Raw genomic sequence first — 27537 nt, forward strand, 5'->3', positions numbered from 1 at the left:
TCCTTTGGAGCCAGGAAGATTACTGTGGATTAATGCCAAAAGGCAGCAAACTGTGGCTCATGATCTTTGACAGAGAAAACACATACATAACATCAAACTACACTGCCACTCTTCTTTGTCAAGTGGATCATTCTGGATCTTTTTCTTTCTTTGAAAGGGCCCAGGATACCCATCAAGGGAGCTAAAAGCTACCCTTTCATGTAATCATCTTTGCTCTCAATAGCTTTCCCAATAAGAAGCTTCAAGGACTAAATTGCATTAATTTCAATGAACAGTAACTAGGGCCCGAGATTTCCAGAAGCTCTTCTGCACCCATAATAACACTGAAGACAATGGGAGCTACAGATGATCAGCAAAAATTGGTTAAATAGTTTAACAGTATTGCTCTTTTACAGTGCTCTAGCCCCAGACCCACAAACACTTCTCCCCTGCTGTCTTTTGGCAGTCACAGATTAAAAAGAAAAAACAAACAAAAAACCCAAAAGCGATGACTTGCATGCAGCCCCCCCCCCCCCAAATCACTCAGTAGCTATAGTTCATTAGTACAGTTCCAGTGACTCTCATGCATGGGGAATTTTAAGGGCGAAGTCCTACACTGGCATCTGCAATGCAGATCCCATCAGCTCTCTGCATAAGCTTCACCCTCTGTGGATTTCTGCCACGTGTTTTGCTCTTGCTCTCCACACCAAATTCCCCTTGGCACAGGCAGATGTTCCGAGCGGAGACAAAAGGAATTTTTACAGTACAGAGGGGCAAGACATCCTAAAGGAATACTTTGCCTAAAATTCCCAGCATCACAACTACGTAATTTTTACCTGATTTATGCTTTTCAATTGCAGCAGAACCACAGGATACAGATGCAGTATAACTCACATTACTCTACACATTTTCCTCTAGTGTGCTTTCCTTTATTTATTTATTTATTTATTTAATCAAGGAAATAACAAACTTGATCTCATGCTCAGAAACTTACAAATTTTTGAAAACCCGTTCTCCCAAAGCACTCATCCTGTCAGAGAAACTGCTAAAGGGCTCCTGTGTGTCTCAGGAAAGAAAGGCAGTAGGGGAAAAATGAACATGTATCAGAAGTCTGTGTTCACCGGAATTTGGATCTCTCTGGAGCTCATGGCTATTCTTTCTGAATGAAGTTGTCTGCTGCTGCTGAAAGGCTTAATATCACCACTGAATGAAGTTTTCTGCCTGGACAGACTTACTAACTTTTCTTCTGGGAGATAGGAGGAGAAAAAAACGACCCAGAGACCTTGCAAAGGAGAAAGCCAGGGAGAGGGATGGACTTGCAAAGACATCCCCATCCACCCTGCAAAGCTCCTGTCCCCCAAGGCCACCCAGGCCAACACATTGCTCTTGCTTGGCCAGAGCACACAGAGGCAAGCAGAGATGGAGGGACAGTCCTCAGCGAGGCACCCAAGACCTCGCTCTCGGCACTGGAAGTTGTCTGTCTCCCCTGCTTCCTCTTCCTTCCTCCCAGCCCCTACCATTTGCTAAGTGTGGATGTTCAGTGGATGAATTGATAAGGCCAAGCCTTCACCAGCACCTAGACCTACCCCTACCCCACTGCAAGACCTGCTCTGAGGTCAGTGAAATCAGTTGGGACCCAGCAAACTGGTCTCCCTCCCATCCTCTGACAGCCGAAGGTGCAAGGAGACCACCAGAGCCGGCCAGATGGCAATTCTTTCTGTTAGGGTGGGCTTTATCTCATGCAGTTTTAGCTGTTCAAAAGCAGGCATCTACTCTACACAAAACATTCGGAGTCTGCAGGCGAGACAGGCAGAGGGAGGGCTCCTCGCCCACCCTGCCATCCATGGGGTGAGCTCTCAGGGCAGCAGCTTTGCCCTCTGAAAGTGCCCATCACGCTCTGCTTTGCACAGAGGGAGCCCAGGCACCAGCCCAGCCCAAGGATGCTGCTTCCAGACAGCATCTTCAACCACCACGCACCTGATCCAAGCCCCACGCAACACACGAGGACCTCAAGGTTTAGGGCTGGAAGCACATCTTCCCCAGGACTCAGGCCTCCAAGGCTGCTCCGAGGTGGGCGAGCATCGCGGGGTGAGCAGAGGGACATGCTTTGGCCATAGCTGGGGCCAGCCTTCCCCAAAGCAACCCATGCAGCATCACCAGTGATGTCTGCTGGGCTTTGCTTCTCCCAGGGCTGCTTTCAGCTAGGAGACACCTCTGCAACAGCCCTACGCAGGGGATGAAGAAACTTTTGAGATTTAAATAAAGAAAACCTAGAGGTGCCGAGGGTTTCCTCAGCATGAAATATTAATTCCCTTATTCCTTCCATGGGTAACCCCCTTAAGGAGATGACCAGAGACCTGATGAATGTCAGGTCACCAGTTTCCAGTACAAAAGGCTGTGCATTGTTTAAAAAAAGTGGGGGTTTTCCAGCTACTTCTTTTCTGTAATGAAGGAATAGCACTAAAAAAACATCCCACCATACTCTCCAAGGGCATAAATAGACAGCACTCCCCTAAAGCCAAGATAGACTTACTTATACCTGCCTGGTGGGGAGTGGGTCCATCACTGGGAAGCAACTTCACTACATACGCATGCACACATTTATATATTAAAATATATATTTCATATGTAATTCTATTTTAATATTATTTATATGTTAAACCTATATAAACCCACAAAGGCAGGTCAGATTTCTCTAACATGCTCAATCCTGAATGGTTCTTTATGCTATATATGCAATTTATTTTTTATGTATATAATTTATTTTATATATGTTTTCATATATTTTTATATATCGTTTTGTATATATTCAGATATACATAAAAAACCACAAAGGTGGGTGCATATTTGTCTAATATTTTCAACTTTGAATGGGTCTTTATTTTACTAGAACAATCTATCCCGCTCTCCCTTAAAAAAAATGACATTGTTGTAAATGTGCTCAGTCGTTCCTACGCTATCGGTACAGAGGACAAGTTATTAAGGAAGTGAGCATCAGAAATCATCCTGTAAAGTCTACGCTGTCGAATTTAACCCTTTCGACCCTGCCAGCTCTGAGCGGGTATATTTATATATTCCAAGTGTTTCTGTTCACTGTATCACCAACTATGACTGCAGGCCAGCATAAAAATGCCAAGCAATTTTTAGCACAAGCTCAGCATGGCTAGATGCCATGCTCTTCATATGGCACGAAGCCCTTCTAATAGTCCTCACTGTTCTACCTCCTCCCCTCTCCTCCAAAAAAAACCCACGATGAATGTAAACCTTCACATCTTTCCATCGATCGTAATTAAAGGGTAGTTTAGCAGCAAAAATGTGCGGGGGACATCGTCACTTAGGTTCCAGTAGAGGTTGGGAGGCTGGCACGGGAGGGGGGGGCAGGGAGGGAAAGCTATTTCAAGTGGAAGTGCACCCATAAATAAATAAATATTGACATATTATGCCAGGATCTGTGCTGTCGTTGGAAAGAGCAGGCAGGGAACACAGGACACATTCAGAAGACCACAGAGATGATTTAGATTGAGAAGAGTAAGTGTTATACATACAATTTTTTATATATATATATATAAAAATATACGGGTTTTGGCTTTTCTGGGTCTGAGCCTGAAAATGTTTGTACGCAGGGGTACATTTGCACATTTGAGTAGGGTTACAGGCGCAAGCGTTCGCAGGATTACAGGCAATATTTGTTGCCTGCCAGTGCAGTTTGCACAGCTACAGAGAGCCACACGCAGGTCACCAGGTATGGCAACCAGAAGAGACTCCGGCATCTGTACTCCAGCCTGCAGTGACCACCTACAGCCAGCTCCCAGGCAGGCTGTGGAGAGAGCCCACCCAACAGAAGGTCACAACGCAGGTCCCTACAGCCCTCCACCGAGAGCCAGCTCTGCTGGTCCCAGAGAACAAGGGAGCTGAGTCGCGCGTGCCCTCCCGGACGGAAAATGCTATACTGAGCATCTACATCTGTCTTAGCTATCATCATGGGTGTGGCACCATTCCTGCAAAACATTTGCACCAGGAAGCAACTTGACACATGGACAAAGTTGTCAGTGAAGTGAAAGGCATGAAGTTAATTACCAGCAGGACCTGATATTTAGAAAAGGGCTTTAAACAGGATTTTAAAACAGGATTTAGGTTTGATTTTCAGCTTAAGTACTTACATCCAAAACTAAGATTCAAAAAGACCTCTTCAGCCACCTGGCCCTGGAGATCCCAACGTTTTCTAACACCCGCCTTCTTCAACCTGAAACCATCACGTCTACGCTCTTGCCCTGCAGATCCAGAACCGACCAGGCAAACATGCCCCTCCTGCCAAAGACCCTCTGAAAGCCAAAAACCAGCACAACACAGGTCTCCACACCAAGATCTCTAGAGGCATCTCGAGCATCTTTAACGAATCCGCTCACTGAACAAGGCTATGAGCTTTGTCTTTAAAGCACTGCCACCTGGGGCAAAAACACCCAACGGCTCTACTGCCACAGCCTGATGACCAGAGCTTCTCCGAGCTAGTCCAAGTCTCTTGTCGCTTTCAACAGGTTCAAGGCCACATGCGGCTGCAGAGACATCTGTTTAGCACAAAGCTAGAGGTTGTTCTGATTGAGGATGTGTCAGAAAGAAATACAAGGTCCCTATGGCCAAGAGAACAACCCGCACGTGGGAGCCTGCCTCTCTAACCCAGCAGCTAAGGCATTCATCTCAGGGTGGGAAGTCCTGGATTTTGGCCCCACGTCCTGATGATATTTCAACAGCTTGACGTAAAACGCATATGCAGATGCCAGAGAGGGGACTGCCACCAAGTCTTGGCTTAGCTCAAGCCACAAGTGACATGCAAAGCAAAGCCCAGGCAGCTCTCATGGTCCTGAGTGCCATGCCAGAGGCACACGTTACCTCTGCATCCTGGACATCCTGTGGAGCTCCATGTCGTCGCTGCCGCGGAAGCCTTTGGCAAAGGGGTTGTTCTCAATCTTTAACTGGGTGATCTGAAAGGGAGGAAATGCAACGAGTTCATTGCAAGTCCAAGGCATGGCCTGGGAGAGAGGGGATATTGTTTATTAAACCCTAGTCAATAGGGATGTGGGGGGAAACAGCTTTCAGGAACTCAAGTCATCCTTCAGCTCAGGCATTGACCATTCCACATGGGCCTTCCCCTAGATCACTCCACTGGAAAAATACCTCCTGTCAACAACCTCTCGCTTCTCTCAAGCTTGTCCCATAACTAACACGTGGAACTGCGCACACACAGAGATTTCTCTCTGGGGGAAATCTGCTTTCTTAGTGTTACTTTCTTTTTGCTTGGGGACAGAAAGGGCTGCACTAACCAGGCAACCGGGGTGGAAGTCATACTGCTTGAACAAATCCCACTGACACCAACAAGTATTTTCTCGTCAGTATGCAGCCATGACCAAAACCTTACCTCACAGACTGGTGAGGCTCATCCTTTTCTGCGTTTCAGACCAGCTAAATGCACCCTAGGTGCTTTGCATCTGAAATCCTTCCCCAAGAAGCCCCACACCTGTAAGCACTGCATGGGCTACGACTTGGAGGGCAACTCCACCTCTGTCCATCATGTCTGGGAGGAATATTTGTTGCCCCATTAATTCTGGCAGGAATCAAGAGGGACTAGTTTGCTCGCTTAGTTGGCTACCTTCAGCATCTGAGGCTTGCTGGGATGAACCCCTCTCAGTCTCTTAGCTTTGATTCTCTTATAACATCTTAGTTAAACATTTAAAGTAGCTGCTGTACCGAACACACCCGTATCCAAAGCAACTGTGCAGCTCAAAGAGATGCAATTCCCCCCTTCACATACCTCTCCTGAGGGCTTAGGTGAGCAGGTTTTCTCAAGCCAGGGGTTGTCATTTAAGCAAATATTAACCGGCAACGCCCTCAAATGCCCTGCTGATCTTGTACAAACTCACTCTGCCATGCCAAATTTGATGCAAATGCTTTGGTGTCTGCAGAGCAGGACAGAGTCTGGACCAGGTGTGACCTAGCTGTGATACCCTAACAGGAAGAAGAGGCAACACTTCCCCTTCTTTTCTTTCTCCATCACCACCTAGCAGTGCGAGCCCTCAGCCAGGAGTTGGGAGAGCCACTTGCCCAGGAGGAGAGACAACCCTGTGTTTGCCACCAGAGGAACTTGATGCACTCACCACATTTTATGGAAACACTGTCCCTCCTTCTTATTGAAAGTTGGCCAACAGGAAGGAAAAAGTCCAAGATTAATGGCGGGAGAACAGAGAGAGGTTCATGTTCACCAAGTCAAGCACACACAACTGGACCCACCTCCTTGCCAAAATTCAAAGAGAAAAATCTGGCCCAGTTAGTGTCAATAGCAAACCTCGCCAGGTGTCTGCATGACCAGATGATTCTGCTATTTTCTCATCTTATAGCATATTTTTTTCCAAAGTCCATTTGCTTATTTGCCATTTTTGCCTAACGCAGCCCCAATCTCACACAAAGACCCCATCACCCCTACACTTTTCCCTATGGGCATTTCCATTAAATCGGGACCTAATTTAGTACATAAACAGGGCATTGCACTTTTTTTTTGTCACACATTTCAGATTTCAAAGAGAAGGGTAAACAAACAATCTATTTGGTCCAATTTGCCATTTGAGCTGTTCTCTAGCAGTAAAACAGGGGCGCATTTTGTAATTAAAAACGCTGAATAATTAGACAACCAGCTGTGTATTTTGCAAAGAAACTGCCTATCAATTTCCACGAGAGTGGTGGTGGCACTTTTATAATGAATAATAGGCATTATTCAACTTTTTGAATGTTTCTATGCAATTTGCGTTCTGCAGCACACTAAATGTAAGAGTTGTCCTCACTTGCTGAACCCAATGGCAATATTTGCTCGCATAAGTGAAGTCCTTCACTGAGTGAGGATTTACAGTATTGGCACCAGCACACAAATGTACAAAGGGCCAGATTCATCCTAACCTAACCGAAGGCATTTTAACCAAGGCGCCTGCACTGGGAACCTCGTCTCCCGGTGTTCCTGCTGGAATCAATGGAGAGAGATGGGGACTGCCAGAGGGCACTGGGGCTCTGAGGTGGGTAGCATTGCCTTCACAGGTCCCCAACACTCTCCATTCACCAAAGAAGCAGCCGTCAACACACTAGCCCCTAATATAAGATGAATGCCCTGTTTGATGAATCAAACCTTTAGTCACCCACAAAATGGACAAAATATCATATGGGACCTCGATCTTGCAAATATATTGCTTCATAAGTAGAGAAGTCCCCTAACCCGCATCAGGAACACACTTGCAAGCAAAGGTGTTAAGGTATGTGTTGGCAGCAGAAAGCCCCAAGCAAAGCATGGCTGACTTCAGCCTCCTTAAAATGAGAGATCTGCTAGATTGAAGGCATCTAGAAACCAGGGACTACAGAAGGTTTTATATTAGGTCTCAGCTCTTTGGTGTGCTTCAGATGGATTTCAGCAGCTTTCAGAACAGTTTCCCTAGATGATAACTTGTGGCATCAGCCCTAGCACTAAGCCAGGAGAATCCAAGCCAGATCTACCGAAACCGTACACAACAAAATAGAAAACAGAGAAAAAGTTGGTGAATCCCTGCTTTAGAAAACAGCCTGTGGAAGATATTTTGTTTGGCCTGGTTTTGTCTGACTTACAAACTATTTCAGAGGTGGAAAAGCAAACAAATGGATGGAAATAACCTTCTCTAGATCAACTATGCCATAGCAAAACTCTGTTTAATTGACACTAACTCATTGAGGAGGGAAAGAAAAAGCTGTCAGAAAGTCAAATGACAATTACATCATGAAAAATAAAAAACTACAATGTCCTGCAAGGTCATTAAGACAGAGTGCCCAGGGCCAAATTACATAGCACAGATTCAATAAAACTGTAGGGCTTTGTGTATCTGTTACTGAAAGAAACTGATGGCAAAATTTGTTTCTGACCACTGATTTCTAAAGCTCCTGTGGACCCTTCTGAGACAAGAGCTTTCCAGGGTGAAGCCTCCCAGATTTACACTTTTCAGGGCTTGTCTGACCCATGGGTTCATCTTCACTTTAACAGGAAGCGACAGCTCCAATGACATCTCAGCACCGCTCCTCTGCATTCTTTTCTCTGGGCTAACTGACCACAAAGCACTTCTGCTGAGACATTTCCTATGGCATCCTTAGCTACAGCGTGGTAAAATTTAACTCTGCATCTAGTTAAGTTGAGGAAAGATATTTTTTTTTCCTTTTTTACTCCCATATGGACATGTATTTATATGGGTATTTGTGTCTACGGGCTCACAAATATTGGTATGGCCAGGGTCAAAACTACCACTTAGTACTACTTTTTATCAAACACTTGCCATAATAAGCTTTTTCTGAATTGCTTCTACTAACTTGATGAAATATTCATAGGGCTGAAATGTTCCATACCAGGTACATGCCCCAGGTTCCATTCTATTTACTTACTTTTCTATAAACCAAACTAGTCCCAGGGTTTTTTGAGCCCTTCAGCTGAGGGAAAACACACCACCCTGACCCCCTTGGGCTCTTCTGGAGGCTCCTGAAACTGCCCGAAAGGCTGGGCATTCTGGGAGAGGGACTTCACATTCTGCGTGGGATGGGGATCTTTAGTTTCTGAGCTCTCATTGTGAACATCTGCCCCACTTGGACAAGTTAAAAGCCTGAGTGGGAAAAAAAAATCACCATTCAGGTCTCCCCATTTAGTGCTGAAGAGGTTGAGGTGACTACCCTTGAGCTGAGCATGCACGGACCTCCCCGTGCTTTGGGGATACATGCTGTCCCTGCCCCGCAGTAACTATGGTCCAGGACCATCACTGCCACCACTCCAGCTGTCTGTACCAGGAGCAACTGGGAGGCTGGGCTTTGGGCTTGAAAGCATAGAGCCTTTTTCTTTTGCACTCTTGCATACATATCCCAGGTGGAAACCAAGTCAGCGTGGAGGAGGAAGCCAAACCAGAGTAGTGGGAAGGAAAGAAGTTGGTGAAGACAAGGTGCCTGCTGAGACTACGTACATCTGGCCGGGACAAAGACAGGAGCTGGACAGGGAGCTGGGACTCGGAGCCCAAAGTAAAGGCCAGGGGAAGGAGGGGCTGCAGGCTGGAGGGAGAAGATGCTGAACCCAGAAGCCAGTGAAGGAAATGGGAAGGACTGAGAGCCAAAGGCTGGTCAGAGGTACCGGTGAGAGACAGAGGGGCTCATTGAGGAGGCTGTTGGCTGAACTGGGAGACAAGGAGGAGGATGAAAAGAGACAGACCTTGCACAGTGTTGGGTTGCGGGGGAAGGAGGTGGGTCAGGAGGCAGGAATGGGATTGGAGAGAGATAGGGTGCCTTTGCAGAGCTTTGGGAGGGGGTCTGGACTGAGTATCAAAAGGGCCCAGGGGCTTGGGACTGGCTGAGCACCCTGTCTTGGGGCTGGCAGGGAGACAGGGACAAGACTGAGAACAAAAGGGTAGAGGGAGACAGGGCTGGTTCAGACACAGGTTGTGAAGGACAGAGGACCACTGGAAGGAAGCACTCTCCTACCAAAGTCTGGGACAGGACAAAGCACTTGAGAGCAGAGATGTGAGGAGCCCCAGAGAGGGTCAGTGGGAAGAGAGGAGCTCACTGTGGTCCCTGAGCAACCAAGGGCTGCACAGAAGCCACCAGTCCTGGCAATGAAGAGGAGATACATGGTCTCACCTCACTTAACCCCAGGGAGCCCTGCCTCTCTCAGCTCTTGAAGGACCCCCCTTCGGAGAAAAGCCTGCCCTGAGTAAGGAGAGGGGCTGCCCCTTCTTGCCATGGAGGTGGAAAGACACAGGGCCACTGGCCCCAGGCGGAGCAGGGTGAGTCTGAGGGGGACAGCTCTGCCGGGCTTCTTTGGGGGACCGGACTGGGTCTAGTCTCTGCACAAAGGCACTCCATGGGATGCCAGCCAGGTGGCCTCTACTGAAGTGACAGAGGTGGCCGCCTGCAACCAAAGCCAAGAGGAACTGAGTTCTCACAGCAAAACATCCCAGCCCAAGGGCCTGCCCACCTCCAGCAGTGACTACACCTACTCAACCTTGCGAGATGCCTCAACAGAGTGGCACAGGGCCACGTGCTCAGAGGAGCCATGCAGGCAGCTCTCCAAAATCTGGCAGGATGAAGCACCAGTTAACCTGGCCAACTTAACACCACTCTTTTAATACAGAGGTCTTTCCGGGGGTGGCATGAACCTATATATTCAGAAAGCCCACCAGCTACCTGGGAGCGCATCAAATTAGTCTTGAGCTAGGCCCTTCCCTGGTCCTCTGCTTTGCTGTAGTGCACATAGCATTTCTGGATGCCTATAGCATCCCAGCTGGGGCTAATGTTTCCTCAAAAGAATCTGGGCTACCAAGAATGTTAAATAACTTGGGGGGGGGCGGGAAAAATCAGCATAAAACTGGATATCCTGAGGGGGGGGAAACCAATATAAAGCCCAAGTCCAGCTAACAGGGAAAGTAGGTTGTAAAAATTAATGAGAATAATTGTTGTGAATTCTTGCTTTTGAAAGAACCCTCATGAGGGCAGAACCTTAATTATTTCTGTCTATTAGGGTTCATTTCCTGGTCCTAAGCAGAGAGCTAGTACCTAATAAATACAAGCTAGTAACTCAATGATTTAAGCTACAGCAAAATGGTACTTAACTGCAGGGGAAGTTAATATTTAAGAATCAACCTGATTGCAAGCACCCATTGTGTAAATTGCAAGGAAATGAAATGTGCATGTGACCTATTTTAACACCTCAATATTTCTGGGGTATTTTTTCAAGGTTGCAGAGAGGGAGGAGGTGGTCGAGCAAGCTGCTGACAACTGCACTGAAAACTTTACCAAAACTTTCTTCGTAGCTTAAGCCTCCTTTTTGGGAGTAGAGCTGGGGAGGGGGGAGATCCCCGTGTGCTTAAATATCTTTTCAGGCTGTCTAAAATATCAGGGGAAATAAGCACAAGCCCTACACTGGGATTGCAGCTGTGCTATTGAAATAAATTGATGGATCTGAAATCAGGCGGGTATTTCTATAAGCTGTGTAAGCACAGACTCAAATGCATTTGTGGGCAAGTCATACAATTAATACTGCAATATAATTCACCTATAACGTAGCTCTGGAAACCTAAAGCACATGCACGTATAAATTTGTGTAGATCTACACATGTGTGTAAAATACATGGGTGTATAAAAACTACATGTAAAATGTGTTGGTGTATACAACCTGTGTGTGATTGCGTGGACAAGAAAGTTTGTATGAAGGATGCGCTGCAGGTAATGGGTGGAAGTGAGACGTGGCTGTAAATGGGAAAAAATAGTGCACTGAAAAAAGGACGTGGGGACGGAGAAGCAGACCCTCCGGGGGGGCCTCAAGGCAGACGGGTGGTACTGCAATCATTGAGGGCCACAGGAAATAACAGCCTGCATTGCAACATGAAAACATGTTTTGCCCAGCAACATCTCAGCTGTGAAAGCTGAGAAAACTCAGGTTTCTGCCTGTGGAAAAGACCCCACTTAGCCACTCAACTCAGCTGAAGAATCTCACCCCTTGCGCACAGCCAGCATCTGCAACAGCATCAGCTGCGCGCCGCCTCGGCCCCAATATTATTCTCCATCTGCAGTGGGGCAAGCTACAAATTCTATTCCCTTCCCTGGAGGGAGATGCCATTTAGGGTAGATCATTCCCTGGTTTATTTTTATGGCTCTATCTTTCTCAGTTGAGTCTTTAACTTGGGGCTACAGCCACTCTTTGGTTGTTCCCCCAGTGATTCAGTGCAGCAAGAGGAGGAATGCGTGTGCTGGGGGGGGCGGGAGAGATGTAAGTGTATGTAAGATGTGTAGAGGGGTGTGTAAAATATGTAGTGGTGTCTGTGCGCGGGTGCATGCGTCTGCTGGGATGCGAGCGCGTGTGTGTCTGTAGGGATTCATGCATTTGTCAGTGTGTATGTTTTGACAGAGACGGATACGCAGATGTCATTTCTTATCAACCAGATGTTGCTGATTTACAATCAAATATTCTTGCTCCTCCTAATATGGCAGTTTTCCCAAACTACTGTACTGACATGCTTCTGCTTTGCTTTTGTTTTATTTGCATGATAATTTCTTTTTCTATAAAACAGTCCTATTTTTCTTCAAAGGAAAGCAGTTAAATTCAGGCCTGTTTTCTCACAGGGAAATGCCTTTAAAGCAAGCAGTGTGTCCTGTTTTATTAACTCCCAGTTCTATTAATATTATATTCTTTCTCTGAATCCATCAAGCAGAAGTTAAACTTGATTTTATAGCATCCACAGTGGAGTTATAATTTAAGGCATAATTTGGCGAGGACTCAATTTGGATTCAGTTTGCTTGTCCTGGTCGTGCCAACAGCTCCTATTTTAAAGGGCAGGGAAGTATTTTCTTTTCTCCCTAGTTACGGTGAAACACTCTTTCTTCCCCAGCCTGCCTCTGCTCTCTGCATCTCCCTTGCCAGCTGATGAACGGAGGAAATGCAATCATTTCACGCAGGTTTAGGAGCTTCCTACTTACATCTCCAGGAAAGCATCCAGGATTTATCCAGGGTGTTAAATAACCTTTCTCCATTTGAAAAACAATGATTTTGCTCTGTCAAGTGCAAAGGAGCCACCCTACCGGCCCTACATACAAGGAAAAGCTTGTAATAATCGCTTTCTATGCAACTGGGGGAGGAATTTTGGGGTTTTATGAAGGAAAATTGGCTTTTCATGGGGCTTGGCCCTAGAGAGTGTCTGCGGGCAGCAGTGAAGGACAGTTGGTGAAAGGCATCCCTAAGTCTGGCTGAGAACTACCCCATGCCTAAATCTTCCTCCCCAGCCCGGCACCTTCCTCCTCCTCCTTCCTCACTGGGTGAGGAAGGCCAAAAGCTGAGCAGGGGAATGAGAGAGGGCAGCGTGGTCCCCCTGCAGGGGCGGGGGTGGCAGCAGGAACCCACACGTCTGCCCATTAGCACCCCAATAAAACCCTCATCTTTTTTTTTGTTTGTTTGTTTCTTTTTTTGCGCTTTGTTTTGCTTGGGCAGGGAGGGAGCTGATTTCAGGGAGAGAGCCTCCCTTTCCTTCCAGGGCCTCCTCACTGCCAACCCCGCAGCCCCCCACCGACCTCCCAGCAGGGGGGGGGGCAGCCAGGGCAGGACTCCTTCCCGAACAAAGGGCCGGAGCACGGCCAGCCCGGGTTATCAGCGCCCCGGCTGCGGAGGGGAGCGCCAGGCTCCCCCCACCAGATTACAAGGCTTTGACCGATGCCGGGGTGGGGAGAAGATAAAGCCAACTTCCTCGCTTGGTCGTCTCCTCTCTGAGCAAACCATCCTGTTGAGCTAATTCCCCCTCAGCTCACCCTCAGCCCTGTCTTTGGATGCTTTGTGTGGCCAGGAATAACAGAGGGGATGGGATGGGTGTGTGGTGAGAGGGAAGGGGAAAAAAGGAGAAAAGGGGGAGGAGAAGGAGAAAAAGAAAAAAAGGAGAAGGGGTGGAAAAAGATGGGGCAAGGAGAAAGGAGACAGGGCAAGGAGAAAGGAGACAGGGCAAAGAAGAAGGGGGAAAGAAAAAGAAGAAGGTGGGGGTGGATGGAGGAAAAAGGGGAGCTGAGGCCCTCAGGAAGATCCCTGGGAGCAGGGAAGGAGAGGGGACGTTGTGTTGTTCGCGAGGGCAGCCCAGCCACTCACCTTGTGGTTTTGGTAGGAGGTGACAGCGATGAAGGCAGTCTCCGGGAAGACGTGGGTGCAGAAGGCGGTGTTCTTGGAGCCAAACCCGTTGTTCTCGTCTGCTTTCACGATGTGGAGCCGGGGCTGATATTTGTGCATGGAGTTGAGGATGATCTGGGCAAGGGGAGAAGGAGAGGACACCCCGTGGGAATGGAGGGGACACAGCCCAGTACAACCCCCCCACTGCCCAGGGAGGAGGAAGAAGAGAAGCAGGGCCCATATGTCCTTGCATCCCTTTCCCCAAAATCTTCTCCTTCTTCAGGGCTCCCCCAGAGGGCTGATGTAGGTGCTGGGGTGGGGGGACATACCTTTCAAGGACACCCCACACACTCACACACATCCTGACTAAGGAGCCCATCAGGGCCGGGTGATGCTGCTCCTTACCTGCTGCCCCTCTGCCAGCACTGGGCTGTGCTGCTGTCCCCCCAACACCCTCTGAGGGGCGGGGGACAGGTGGGGAGCCGGAGCTGCCCCCCCCAACACGTGTTAGCATCCTGAACCTGCTGCTACTGGGGGGGGGGGGGGGGGGGGGGAGCTTGCCACCTTTCCAGGCCCTTCACAGCCCCCCAGACCTCCCAGCCCACCACCACGAAGACCTGGACACCACAAGCCCCCCCGGCCCCCCCACCGGGATGGCAAAAAGGCAGGGAGGGGGAAGGGAAGCGGAGGGCTGGAGGGATTTATCGTGTCCCCCTGCTAGCCACCCGCAGAGGATGGGAGAGGAGGGTGGCAAAGGGCGGGGGACACGACAGGGACAGCGCTGTGTTCAAGATAAAACGCGGTCCCTGCTCGGAACCGGGTTAATCTCGGGGGAAGGGGGCGGCGGGTGGGGGGGGGGGGGGGGCGGCGGGGGGCCGCTCGGTCACGATAATGACTGCCGGACCCTGGCGACAGCGAGACGCAGCGCGCCCCGCCGCCGCCTCCCCCGTCCTGGGGGTTTAAGCAAATTGCTTTGACATCCAGGAAAGTCGTAGACATCAACGGTGAACGATCTAATGGTTTTTAATTTCATTACAGCGACTCTAATTGAGAGACTCCTGGTGCAGCTCCTCCTCTGAAGTCCCTTATTGTCCTCCCTGCGCCTTCGGTTTCTTTAGAGGGACTTTTCCCCAGAGCCGCCTGCTCGCAGCAGGGAGTGCCTGGCCCCGGCCCCCCCCCCCCAGGCCGGATCCCCAAAACCATCCCGGGGGTGGGCAAGGTCCCCCCAGCTGAGCTGCTGCGGAGTCCCTGCCCTCCCCTCCCTCTTCCTGGGGGGGAGCGGGGAAGGTCCTGATCCCTGGAAAGCAGCTCTTGCAAAGGGCTTTGCCCCCAGCTCAAAGCAAAAATGAAATAATCAAAAGAAAAAAAAAATCGACACCCCTCCCCAACTGGAGGTGGAAAGGAGTGCTGTAAAAAGATGTTCAGCACTTCGGTGTGCAGGGGACTCCGTCTGGCTGCTTTGCCCAGCAGCATCCCCCCATCGCTTCTCAGCGACCACGTGAGCGAGGATTTAATAGCACAAGATTTATCATTAAAAAGCGAAGAAATAAAAAACTTGGGGGAAAAAAATGAAGCCGAAGTGTTGAAAAAGAGACTGGAGAAAAATACGCTTTTGGAAGGGATGGCAGGATCTGGATTCGCATACCCGCTTAAGTAATTATATATTTTTTTTAATAGACATATATATTATTCATATTGCACATATATATTTGCTCAGAGGAACACGCATCTTTGGAGACCTCCGAAGGAGGGCTGTTTCTGGCTGCAGATTTCACACAAACTTTCACAGCCCCACGAGTCTAGCAAAGACCTTTACATGTCCAAAAAGCTCTAGCGGGATTTCAATTTTTTATTATTATTGTCTTTAATTATTGTTGCAATTTTTTTGGATCGAGGGATTCGCGTGGTTTTATGTCCTATTTCCTCGAATAATTATGCCTGATTGATTTTACCTGTTAGGCAAATCCATGGAGGCAGTGAGCAGATTTGAACGCTCCAGGACTCCCCATGAGATTAAATCCAGGTAGCTAAATACTCAATTAAGCCGGGCGAGTTTCACCCACTCGTGGACTCCAGCCCCCACGGTCCGTAATCAATTCCCACACAGTGCTGCGGAACAGTTCATTTTTAAGGTTCATGCTTGCATCTGGGGGGGGGGCCTTCACCGGGGTTCCTCCCCCCTCCCAGGGAAGAAGATAACAGCCCAGTAACGCAATGGATTTGGGGGTGGGTGACATCGCGTGACCTCGGTGGCACTGGCAGTGGCGGGGAAGACCACGTGTGGGTGCCGTGAGCACGCGTGGGACCCCCGGTAGCCCCCCATAGGCACGGTGCCCTCCTCCCACCCCCGATACTTACATGTCCGAAGGGGTCGAGGTGGTTGTTGGTGAGTTTGAGCTTCTGGAAAGAAACCAGCTGCCTCATCCAGTGGGCGCCTGTGGCCGGGGAGTCGGGGTGCACGTACAGCCGCCCGGGCATGGCCGGCTCTGCCTTCCCCGTCACCGACCTGCGTGGGGACACAGGCACTGAGCTGCGGCCGGAGGGGGGGTGCCTCCCGTGGGCTCCTGCTCCCCATCCATCTACTCCGGCAGGGTCCCTCCCGTGGGCTCCCTATCCATCCCCTCCGGCGGGGTCCCTCCCGTGGGCTCCTGCTCCCCCCTGTGGGTTCCCTCCCACGCAGGTGTCCCCGTACGCGGAGGCAGCGCGGTGCCGGACAGTCATGCCGTGCTTGGGGAGAAAAGGCATTTACAAACACTGCTCGGGGAATTAATTGAGCTCTTTGGCACCTTTCCCGTCGGAGATGGCTCTCGCTGTTTCCCCGTTTAACCCATCCTTCTCCCTTCCCGAATTCCTGGCACACAAAGCCAGGAGCAAAGGACGGACCGTGTACCTATCCCTTAAAGATTTTCCTACCCAGAGATATTCATTTCCTTAATATAATTAAACTATCGGCTCCACAACCGCCAATAATCTCATCGTCAAACAGGATTACAGCTATCATTAGCTAATTGCGACGGACTTTTCTCTTTTTTTAAAAAAAAAAAGCATTTCTCTCCCAAGGGGTGTGGGAGCATCCCGAAAGGCTCAGGTGAAGCCCCTGCAGCTCAACATCCCTCCTTTGCAGGGGAAAAAGAAGAATGAGCTGCTGATTCAAGGGCATCCCCCAACCTGCGCTGCCTAGGTTTGGCCAGCCCAGAAAGCCCGACACAGAGGTCTCCTCCCTCCCCTTTCCCCCACGCATGCATACCATTTATTATCTGCAAATTTGTATCTGTGGTCATCCGCTGGTACAATATCCATCAACAGTATGTACTTAGTTTTTGGATTAAGCCCAGTGACCTTCACTTTGTAACTGGGAAACATACGCCTATTAAAAAAAAAAAAATTAAGTAAGTATAAAAGCAGAGAAGGGAAATTTTTCCGAGGTGGTTTCGTGTGTGTGTTTGCAAGGAGGAAGCGGGAGGGCTCGTTTAGCAAAAGAGCAAGGCCACACTCCCAGCCGGTCCTGCCCGAGAGGCTGGGGCAGAGGAGGGGTGCGCCCTCCCCCCCGGCTGCGGGCGATGCTCGGGTACCGCTCCAGGTCCCCACTCCGGAGAAACAGGCGATTTATCCAGACAGAATTGTAATTAAGAGACTGGGGGGCTGGTTTATTCACTAACTCATATGCCTGCTCGCCTATTCGTATTTTTATTAATTACTTGCTTCACCAAAACTTCGACTCTCCCTTCCTTGAACAAATCTGATCGTCAGAACTTTTGGAAGCAAGTTACTTCCCCTCTATACATAAACCGCTGGAAGAGGAGGGGAGATTTCCGGAAAGAAAAAAAAAAAAAGTGTATATATATTTCTATAAATATATATATTTAAAAATATGTATATTTCAGCCACCCGTGTGTGTGTCAACTGGTCTATGTGCAGATGCGAGAAAAACAAAAAACAAAACAAAAAACCAACCAAACAAAAAAAAACCCTACACGCACTCAGGTGTAGCACCAAATCTGCCCGTACAGGGACATCAGCAAACACACCTGACAAATACTTGGAAGCCCTCGGGTACACACTGAAGACAGGGGCTTTTCGAAATATTTTCCATTACTGCAAGGCAGGGACTTAAAACACTGGTGTTATTTTAGTTTGAGCTTTCCAAATATTTAAAAATAAAGCAGTTGAAAACGTATCCCTGGACTTAAAACACGCATAAACAAAACCCCCACACCTCTAAAAATACTGCACTCTTCTCCCAGGCTGGGGCTTATATCTCTGCGATAGAGCATCGGGGCTGGGGTTTAATTCGGTTGTAAAAAAAAGCTGGGGCGGGGGGGGTGTGTGTGTGTGTGCTATTAACGGGGATTTAGCTTTAACGCTTTACGGGTGAAGAAACTACTAAATTCCACCTGAAGAATGATCTGTAACCCCGTCGAAAACACCTGACCAGCAAGAACACAGATTTCCAACAATAAATATGGGGAAATATATAAATGAGGAAACTTATCCCGTATCTCCCCTCAAGCCCCCGCACTGTAAATGTCTATTTTATTACTCTCCAGATGAGATTTCTGTCTGCTGCCATATTTGTTTGAAATTTCTGCAAGGTGGTTTATGTCTCCCCTCCCTGCGCTGCTTTTTTTTTTTTTTCCTGTGAATTCGGCTTTTTCGAGAAGTCCCTCCGCTCCCCCAGCCCCTGGCCCGGCACCGGGGGGCGGCAGGACCTCGGCCCCCAGCAGTTTCCCCCCTCCCCTTGGACACAAGACCCTTCTTTAAAACCGATTTTTGCAGCAGCAGGGAGGTTCAAAAGGAAGACGAGCCATAAGACTGATCTATCTATTCGCTAAAATTTTATACAACCAGCTCTATTATATTTTTTTCTCCTCCCTCTTCAGGCAAATTTTGGAAGACCACAACAAATGCCAGATGACAGAGCAAAATGAAAGTTTGACTCTGTGTTGTTTATTGTGCCCTTGCAATCTAAAGCTACTACTATTTTCCACCCCACTTCCTCCGAGTATTATAATTTAAAATCACAACGAAAAGAGCCTCTCTCGGGCTGCCCCCAGTTTGCCGTGGGACTGGAGAGACTACTTCCCTGGGTCTCGCTGGCTTAGGCACTCTTCAATTTAACAGTCCTCCAGCACATTGATATTAAGAATAATATTAAATCGCCTCAAACGCACTCAAATACACACGCGTACACATGCAAGTATCTATGAATCAGATTTACTAAGCCGGTGATGGAATCGATTACGGGAATCCCAATAAAGTTGGATTTGCAAGGCTGTATATTTTTCTACACGCCCACGCAGACAAACATACACATATAGAAACGCGTATCTGGACGCAGTTATATCCGCATGCTATTTATTTGCGGACACATCTATCTATGCATCTAAACAGCTTTGCTATCAGTATATAAACAGTAGCTTAAGACCACATATATTTTTCAATGGGGTGGTGTGGGTGTTCGGGATACGTTCGCCTCAGCGTGTGCAAAGTAAGAAACTTCTGTAAACAGCGTAAGGTGTTGCAAAATCGCAGAAAGGGCCGAGCAGCTCCTTTAATTAATAATAATAACGAAATCGCCGAGAGAGCTGCTCTAAACAAGGTTAGCTTTTGGCCAAGTAGTTGCAACTCGCGTTCGCCTGGAAAGCTTCCAAAGGCCTGAATTTGGGATTAACGATCCAACTGTTCTGGTTAAAAAAGAAGCCAGAAGAAACAATTTCTTCTGAATATAACCTCGCAGCGAGGGCTCTCCGCCCGCCCCGGGGGGGCATGGCCGGGCAGGGCTCTGCGGGCGCTCGGGGGCCGTAGCACACACACACACACGCGGGGCGGGGGGGGGTCTCGTACACGAGCGACGTGACCGTACCAATGCCAGGGAGAGCGGGTCTACGGCCACACGCCACCCCCCACAGGCAATCCCCCTCCCCGGACCCACGCACAGCAGAAGGCAGATTCAACCACGCAGACACGAAGGGGAACGCGCACACCCCCCCACCCCCCTTACCTCCCGGCCTTTGTTATGATCATCTCCGTCCCCACTTCGTGAAATTTCAGCCACAGCTCCCGTTCGTGCAAAAACACTTTGATCCCCTCCATGCCCTGCGTGGGAGGAAGGCACAGACCGTCAGGCCGGGCCGTGCGGGGAGACCCCCGGCGGGGAGGGGGCGACCGGGCCCCCACGGCCCCGGCGGGAAGCTCGGAGGGAAAAGGCCGGGCGATGGGGACCGGAGCGCGGGGCATTCCCGAGAAAACCCGGCCGCTTGCGCCTTTGCGAAACCGGGGAGAACAGGGTCTCAGGCCGGAGCGCGGTGATGCTGGTCCAGGGGGGCGTGGGGCAGGATCCTGCGGGCCTCGGTGCTGCCGGGGAGGGGGGGAAGGGGGCAGGGAGCCCTCGGAGCCGGCCCCAGCCCAGCCCGCTGTGGGGACAAACACCCCGGCGCTTCGGCCCGGCTGCCAGCCCGAGATTTACACCCCTCCGACGGGTGATTTACACCCGCCAGCTCCACTTCTGCGGGCTGGAGCACCCTGGGGGGCCACCTCTTCTCCCCTCTCCCGTTAATTTTAAACACCTTCCCCCCCCCAGCCCACCTCCGCCCCCCAGGGCTGCTGGCGTGGGAGCCCTGCGAGCCCCACGGCTAGCACCGCAGGGCCAATACATCCCTCTACCGTGGGGTGGGAGGCACAGCCCACCCCCTCCCTTAAGCCAAGCACGTATTGCCCCCACTGAACACGGCGCCCAAGCGCCCCACCAAACCCCGTCAGGGGTCGGTTTCCAAACGCGCCCGGTGGCCCCGGTAGCCGCGGCCGCTCCGGCCCCGCCGCCACCTCCCGTGGGCGGCATCCACGGCGGCGGAGGTCTGCCGTGGGGCTTTACCTGCCAGGGGACCGGCGGGGCTCTCCAGAGGGGCTCGGCAGCCGCTGAAGGCGAGGATACCTCGGTGGAAAAGCCCCTCTCCCCGCCTTGCCCCCCCCCCCCCCGCCCCGGCCCGGGGCTGCCCGTGGGACGGCTCCCAGCGCCGCTCGGCCGAGGAGGGCAAAGCGGGGAGGGGGCTGGCCGCTGCGCCTCGGCCGGCTCTGCCGGGCAGCGCGGGGGGCGCCGGGGCCCGCCTGGGAGCCCACGCGTGTCCTAGCAACACGTGGCACCCGGGGGGCGAGGGCTGATGGAGGGTACGAGGGGCACCCCAGGGTATGCCTGGCCCCAGGGTCGTTATGGGGGGTCCACGCGTGACACTCCCTGCCCTTAGGGCCCATTGCGTGGATGTGGGCAGAGCTGTGTGTGCGTTGAGTGCAGCTGTATCTGGAGGTGTGTGTCTACGCCTGGGTTTACGAGGGGTGCATATATATATGTTTATCTCCTACACAAATATGCACGGGCATAGCAAATGCACACACGCAGCTGTCCGTGCGTGTGCACCTATACACTCAGGCGTGGACACCAGTGGGTGTGCGCCTGCTGCTGCATCCACGGGTTTCTCGCTCTGGTATTGCGGGTGCTTTTCCGTGGGTGCCCCTCCACACACCCCAACATCCACGCGTGCCCTTCCACGCCGGTTTAGTGCTTGACCGCCCCCCCAAATCGCACTAAAGCAGGATGAGGCCCACGATCAGGTGAGATTTCCCACTCCCGTGGGGCCTAAAACGACCCTTCGCCGCCCAGAGCTGCAGCAGCCACCCAGCTGAGCTGGTATTTGGGGGAAAAAACGCAGAGAAAAGGGAGGAAAAAAAATATCGGGGGGGGGGGGAGAGAAGATTGTGGGGCCTTACCTGCTGGGTGAAGGCTGCCTGGGGCGAGGTGGGGGACTTGCTGGTGGCCCCCAGCTGAGTGTCCTGCTTGGCTTCAGCCTGGAGCTCCTTGGCCTCCGAGTCAGCCGGCGTGGTCGGGAGCCCAAAGCCTTCCTCGCTATCCGCCATGTTACGAGCTTCCTTCGCTGAATCCCCCACTGCAGGCACACATCGAGGAGAGAGCAGAGATAAGAAACGCATAAGTTAATGCTGACGTTTAATAAAATATATATATATATATATATATATACACACATACAGAGGAGATGGAGAGCGAGCCAAAGCGCTAGGCAGGGCTACCCGGCAAACCCGCTCTGCCCACAACTCACTTCCAGCTGCCCGGGGAGGGAACAAGGCCCTTTAACTTTGGGAGAGGGAGAAATAAAGACTTTTATTTATTATCGCAGCCCGCAAGGGATGATAGGATTTGGGGAGGGGGGGGGGTGGGAGGGGAGGGGAAGGGGGAGGCGGTATTATTAAATGCATCTTTTGGAAAAGGTAAACAGCGTATTTTAGCTCTGTCTGGCAGGACACAGGGAGCAAGGAATCGGGGGGCCGTGGACTGGCCAACTCATCACATAAGTGACTCCAGAGGTTGGGGGGCCGAGCTGGGGGGGTAGAGTGTCCCCCAAGCCTTGAACACCTCCAATTCCCCTGGGCTCACTGCTGCCGAGGGGGCTGAAAGCCCCCACTTTCTTCCCAGGGAAGTGGGAGCTTTCACCCCACTCCAGTTTCAACCAGGCAAATGCCATCGACATGCGAAGCCCCTTGTTTAACCCCATTTTCAAAGAAAATTCAACTTTTGGCACCCCTACGGATAAAAAAAAAAAAGGGGGGGGGTAGCCTCTTCTTCCCCCACCCCGTACAGTTGCAAGTAAAGCAAAGGATGGAGGAGATAATATAAAATAAAAAAGTACAAATAAATCAATCATCGAGACACTGTGCAAGGTAACGCGCACTCGGGCTGGTGAACACGGGGTGGAATTAGGGCTGAACTAAACCATAACATTTAGAGTAAAACTGCACCAGCAGAGAAAACGAGCTTAAAAAATACACGGTTCACATCTTATGCGAGTATAACCACAGTGATTTTTAAAAGCAGTATTTTGACGTAGCTTTAAAGGCTCTATCAGGAATGGTAAAAGTTTCAAAGCAGCACCAAAAGAAAAAAAAAAAAGATAAAAGCAATTGAATTATCTGTTAGTTTTTTTTGTTCTTAAGGAGTTTAGAGTTTTAGTAGCTTTAAAAAAAATAACTCTTGCATGTTTCAAAGAAGAGGATTCATTTTTGAAAGGCCAGCCATATGGAGACAATATTGGTTTTAAGTACATGAGAATGTTTTGAAATGAGTTCTTCTCCCTGCAACAATATTTAAAAGCCGTTTATAAAAAAAAAAAAAAAAAAAGGAAAAAAAGGCAATTCTCCTTTAAATGCAGACGAAAATTGGGAATGGAAAGGAGGGGGGAGAAAACGATCTTCCCTGCTAGTGGTGGGTAATATATACATACAGTATATATAATTTAAAAGGACAAAAAGCGAAGGGACTCCAGGTCCACACCTCTGGAGCTAAAGATCATGTACAGCAGCGGCCCGTGCCCCCTCCCTCCCCCCCCAGCGCTGTTTTCCCACCGCACACCAGCTGGGCGCCTGGCAGTCACTGGCTGAAGGGCGAAGCAAAACCGCTGCGAGCGCGGAAAGTGCGCGGAGAGACGCGGGGCCGAGGGACACCGCGGGGGCCGCTGCCCCGGGCCGGGCCCGCAGGGGCAGAGCCGCAGCTCCAGGGACCATTTAAGGCTTTTCTCTTCCCCTCCTCCTCTTTTTTTTTTTTTTCCCTGGACTGTTGCGTTGGTTGGGTTTGTTGTGGTGGTGGGTTTTTTTTTTTTTTTCCTTACTGCAGCTTGGGAAGTGCCGGTTATCTATTTTTTAATCGATTTCCCTCCAGCCTGGAGCTATTATTGCCCCTGAGCTGGCAAACTTGCGGGGGAGGAAGGCAAAAAAAAAAAAAAAAAAAAAAGGCATGTTTATTAAAACAAAGAGGGACCCAGCCATGGCAGCGCCGGGCAGCTCGGCTCCAGCCAGCCTCCCCGATGCTCTCCGCGTCCAGACATAATTAAGCAGATATAAAAATAATAATTTAAAAAAACAAGGAGGGGGGGAGCGACGGCAAAGAATAGCCCAACAATTAAGAGCAATTTGCGATCGGTGGCTTCTAATTTTTTTTTCCCCTTTAAAGAGCTTCTGAGAAGAAATGGAGCTTGACAGAACCAGGCCGCGATGGCTGTATAAAAAATGCATCTTGCCTTGCTAAAGTAGCACCAAGTGGGTTTGCAGGAAGGAAAAAAAAAAAAAAAGGGAGGGGGGAGAAAAAAGGATATCCACCTTCTGCTTTTGTTCCAGCTTCGCCCCGGCCCCCCCAGCCCCACACACCGTCGCGGGAGCCCTGGGGAGAGCAGCCCCCCGCCTTCCCCTGCACCCCACATCTCCCGAGGCCTCGCAGCTCCTCGGCACAGACAATTTGTGGCTAACAAAGCCCCCAGCCAGCCACTTTCGCTCTCCCTCGGTCACACACACGCACACACAGATTACAGACACCGACGGACATACATGGCAATGGAAGAGCTGTTACCTTGCTTGTTGAATTCCATGCAATCAATGCATCTCCATATATATAATGTATGTGTATATTTTCCCCTTTGCAATGGAAATTACAATGGGATCAGGCTTCTCGTGTGCATATTTCCTTTTATTTATTTATTTGCGGATCAGCATGTGAAAACCCAGCCTGGAAGAAAAAAATCTATCCAATGCAAGCCTGCTTGCCTGCTTCTCTCTCGCTCTCTCCCCTGCTCTCTCCAAACACTTCCAGGTTGTCAGACGCACTAGAAAGGATCCTGAGACCGAGATAAAGCCCCCACCCCTTTCTCAGCCTGATCTGGAAGATACAGTTTTCCCCACCCCACTCTTTCTACTCCCCAGCTAAAAATAATTTTAAAAATAAAAATAGTAATAAAAAAGAGGGAGAGGACGAAAGAAAAGGAAAAGAAAGCAGCACCCCCTTGGGGAAAAAAAAAATAAAAAAAAAAAGGAAGAAAAAAGAGAAAGTTTCGGGCGGGCTGGCAATCGCCGCCCCTCCGGGCAGGTTCGCGGCGCTGCCGCCGGGGCTGCGCGGAGCCGGGCGCGGAGCAGAGCGCGGAGGTGACGTGGGCTCGTCCAGCTCCGTTCGCCAAGTGCCGGGACCCACTGCCCAACCAGCTGGGATCCTGCTCCGGAGAGACTGACTCTCACACAGCCCTCCCCCCCGCCCCCTCCCCCCCAAGCCTCCTTTTCCAGCCTATTTTTCTGGCCGGCAAACAAGAACAAGGCACAAAGACAATCATCAAACTCCCCAGCAACCCTCCCCCTCTCCCTTACCTCCTTCCCCGCTCCCTCCCTCCCTCCCTCCTTCATCCATCTCTCCCAACCAAAGAGAAAATTCAGCGCCTGGGAATATCCCCCCACACCCCTTTGAATAAATCGCTGGCTCCGCTAACCTCGCGCCACCCCCGCCCCCAAAGGCAGCCTAGAGGTGTGGATTTAAACCCAACTCTGTATTTGCTAGTGCTCACAAAGGCCTTTATTGGGGGGGGTGTGGGGGTGTGGGGTGGAGAATCCCCCTAAATGGACTTGCCTAATGGATATAACCTGGGGGGGGGGGGGGGGGAAGAAAAGGGGGTGGGGGGGTGTAACGAGTGGGAGTGGGACTGAAACCCAGCGAAGGTGGATCCCGGGGGATGTGCGTGGGGTTGTGGCCCTTGTCCTCCCTTCTGAGGCATCTGGATCCTTCCCCTGCCCTTCCCCATCCTCTTCCTCACCCCTCGCCGCGCTGCCCGGCCGCGGCTCGGCTGCCCCGCAGCCCCCCGGAGCTCTTTGCCGTGCTCAAATAATCAAACCGTCAGCGAGGAGCGGGGAGGTGGGTTTATCTGCATCTTCCTTCGCTCCCTCTCGCTCCCTTTTTTTAATGTATTATTTGGAGGGTAAAGTTGAATAGGTCAGCGCAGGGTAAACAGCCTCCCTGTCGCATTCTGCAGGCTGAAGAGAACCAGATTGGCGAGGCGGATTTTTGATAAGACTCGGAATAAATGGCATGGTTTAGATCTGCCCACCCTCCTCCTCCTGCCCCCACCCTCTTCTCCGCGGTGTGTCCCAGCCCCCCCCCCCCGCCCCCCCCCCCACCCCCCCCCCCAAAAAAAAAAATCCTTCACTTTTTTCTGCCTCTCGGTCATTTCTTTTGCATTTCGCGGAAGTTTTCAGCAAATCCACCCTCGCTCCCAGCTCTCGCAGGGCGCGATAACACCGGAGCCCTCTGAAAGTTTGAGGTGAGGAAGCGAAAAGTCTGGGGGTGAGCGGCTATTGGGGAGGGGGTGCGGGGAAGGGGGGTTAGTTTGGCATCTCCCAAACCCTTTCCATGTGCACGCCAGTTCAAACAGCTACTTGAGAAGAAACAGCCAACAGTAAACGGTTGCAAATCAGAATAATAAAATAACTGCACTTGTAGCCGCAGAGAATAAGCCAGAGAACGCTACTTAAACAAACAGAACAAAGCTTGCCCCATATTTCATTATTTTTAGAGGGGAAAGGAGCCGTGGAGCCCTTCCAAACACAAATAAACGAGCGAGCAAAGCGGGCGGTGTTTCCCTGGGGAGGGGGGGCGGCAGCAGCAGCCCCGGCCTTGGGGCGAGCAGGCAGCTCCCGCGGAGCCCTTCCCACCGCACGGGCGCTGCCGGGGAGGGTGCACGTCGGGGGGCGAGGGGCGAAGGGGAAAAAAACATAATAAAGGAGGAGACCACCGTGCTGCTGGTGCTGGACGCTGCGGGGAAGCCGGGGAGGAAGCGGCGGCTGCAGCCGGCCCTGCAGCGCCCGGGTGCTGGGAGCATCCCCCGAGGCATACATCTCGCCCGAAAGAAAAGCTTTTTCTCTTAAAAAAAAAAAAAAAAAAAATATATATATATATATATATATAAATGAAAGCAGTGGGAAAAAAGGGTTCTCGCAGCTGCTAGTGATAGAGAACACCAGCTCCCCTCCCCTCGCCAGAAAGAAAGGCAAAAGTGAAAATCCCTGAAGTTTGGAAGAGGGAACCCGAGCACGGCCGCTGCCTGGGAAAGCACTCACCTCTCCAGTGCCAAACTAGCTCTCAAACACCTTGAAGACAAGTTGAAAACGATGCAAATAAATCGAATTTATTTCCGTCTGCAGGTTGGGGGGTGGGGGGGGTGGGGGGTGAAGAAGGGGTAAAAAAAAAAAAAAAAAAAAAAGGCAGCTGGGGAAAGGACAGCAAGTCCAGGCTCCCTAGGACCGTAATGTCAAGGCGAAGGAGCCGTCTAGCTAGAAGCCGATTTGTGGTCTCAGACAAATTAAATATTACTGTTTATTACAAGCCATACTCCGATAAAATAAAGAGAGTTCAAGGCGATAGCTGCTATCTCACGAGCTTTGCTCCTATAGGACACGGAGACGTCACCAGCCACGCAACTGGCCTATTCTGTCATGGTTGACTGCAGCAGTAATGGAAGGTTAATTTGTATTATTCTCCCCTTTTTAAAGCTCTATCAGTGAAATTCCTGCCTTTCCCCGCCCCCCCCCCCCCCCAAAAAAAATAAATCTATTCGGTGCAACGCCAAATACAGAGAGGCTGTGTGCCTGCAGCCTCTCTCTATAAACGCGTATGTGTATATATACACAGAAATATGTATACATGTATTTTCACAGGCCAAGACACGTATATATGTGGGTGTGAGGGGGTATATATCATACGTGAGTGTGTATCACCCAAGTAGGCAGGTAGTCGCTGGGAACTCCATGAAAACCCGCTCTTTCTTGGAATGAAAAAGGAATAAACCAGTAGCAAAGCTCCCGCTTTACCAGGAACAGCCCAGTTAATCCAACGGTATCGGTGTTATTCAGTTTAATTATTTTAATTTTTTTTAATATTATTAGAGCGGGCAGGAAACTTGTCAAATGAAAGCTCAGGCGCCTCTGAAAGCAAGCATGCTGGGCTATATATAGTAAATGATAACCTGGTTATTTGCACAGATTCAAGTGTGCTTCGGGAACCAATTATTTGCCCT

General features: G+C 50.4%; 1 protein-coding gene across 1 annotated transcript in view; it reads right to left on the reverse strand.

Annotated features, from left to right (window-relative positions):
- Nucleotides 1–21610, reverse strand: part of TBX5 (T-box transcription factor 5) — a 37367-nt gene extending 15757 nt beyond the window's left edge. The window contains exons 1-6 of the mRNA XM_040582409.1: nucleotides 21413–21610; nucleotides 19653–19747; nucleotides 16899–17018; nucleotides 16010–16157; nucleotides 13634–13786; nucleotides 4867–4958 (exon numbers count right to left, since the gene is read on the reverse strand). Coding sequence (XP_040438343.1) covers nucleotides 4867–4958; nucleotides 13634–13786; nucleotides 16010–16157; nucleotides 16899–17018; nucleotides 19653–19747; nucleotides 21413–21559 — 755 coding nt within the window. The 5' untranslated portion in view covers nucleotides 21560–21610. The remainder of the gene's footprint in view (nucleotides 1–4866; nucleotides 4959–13633; nucleotides 13787–16009; nucleotides 16158–16898; nucleotides 17019–19652; nucleotides 19748–21412) is intronic.
- Between the last annotated feature and the right edge of the window lie 5927 nt (nucleotides 21611–27537).

Source organism: Falco naumanni, chromosome 1 (assembly GCF_017639655.2).
Source record: "Falco naumanni isolate bFalNau1 chromosome 1, bFalNau1.pat, whole genome shotgun sequence".
NCBI lineage: Eukaryota > Metazoa > Chordata > Aves > Falconiformes > Falconidae > Falco > Falco naumanni.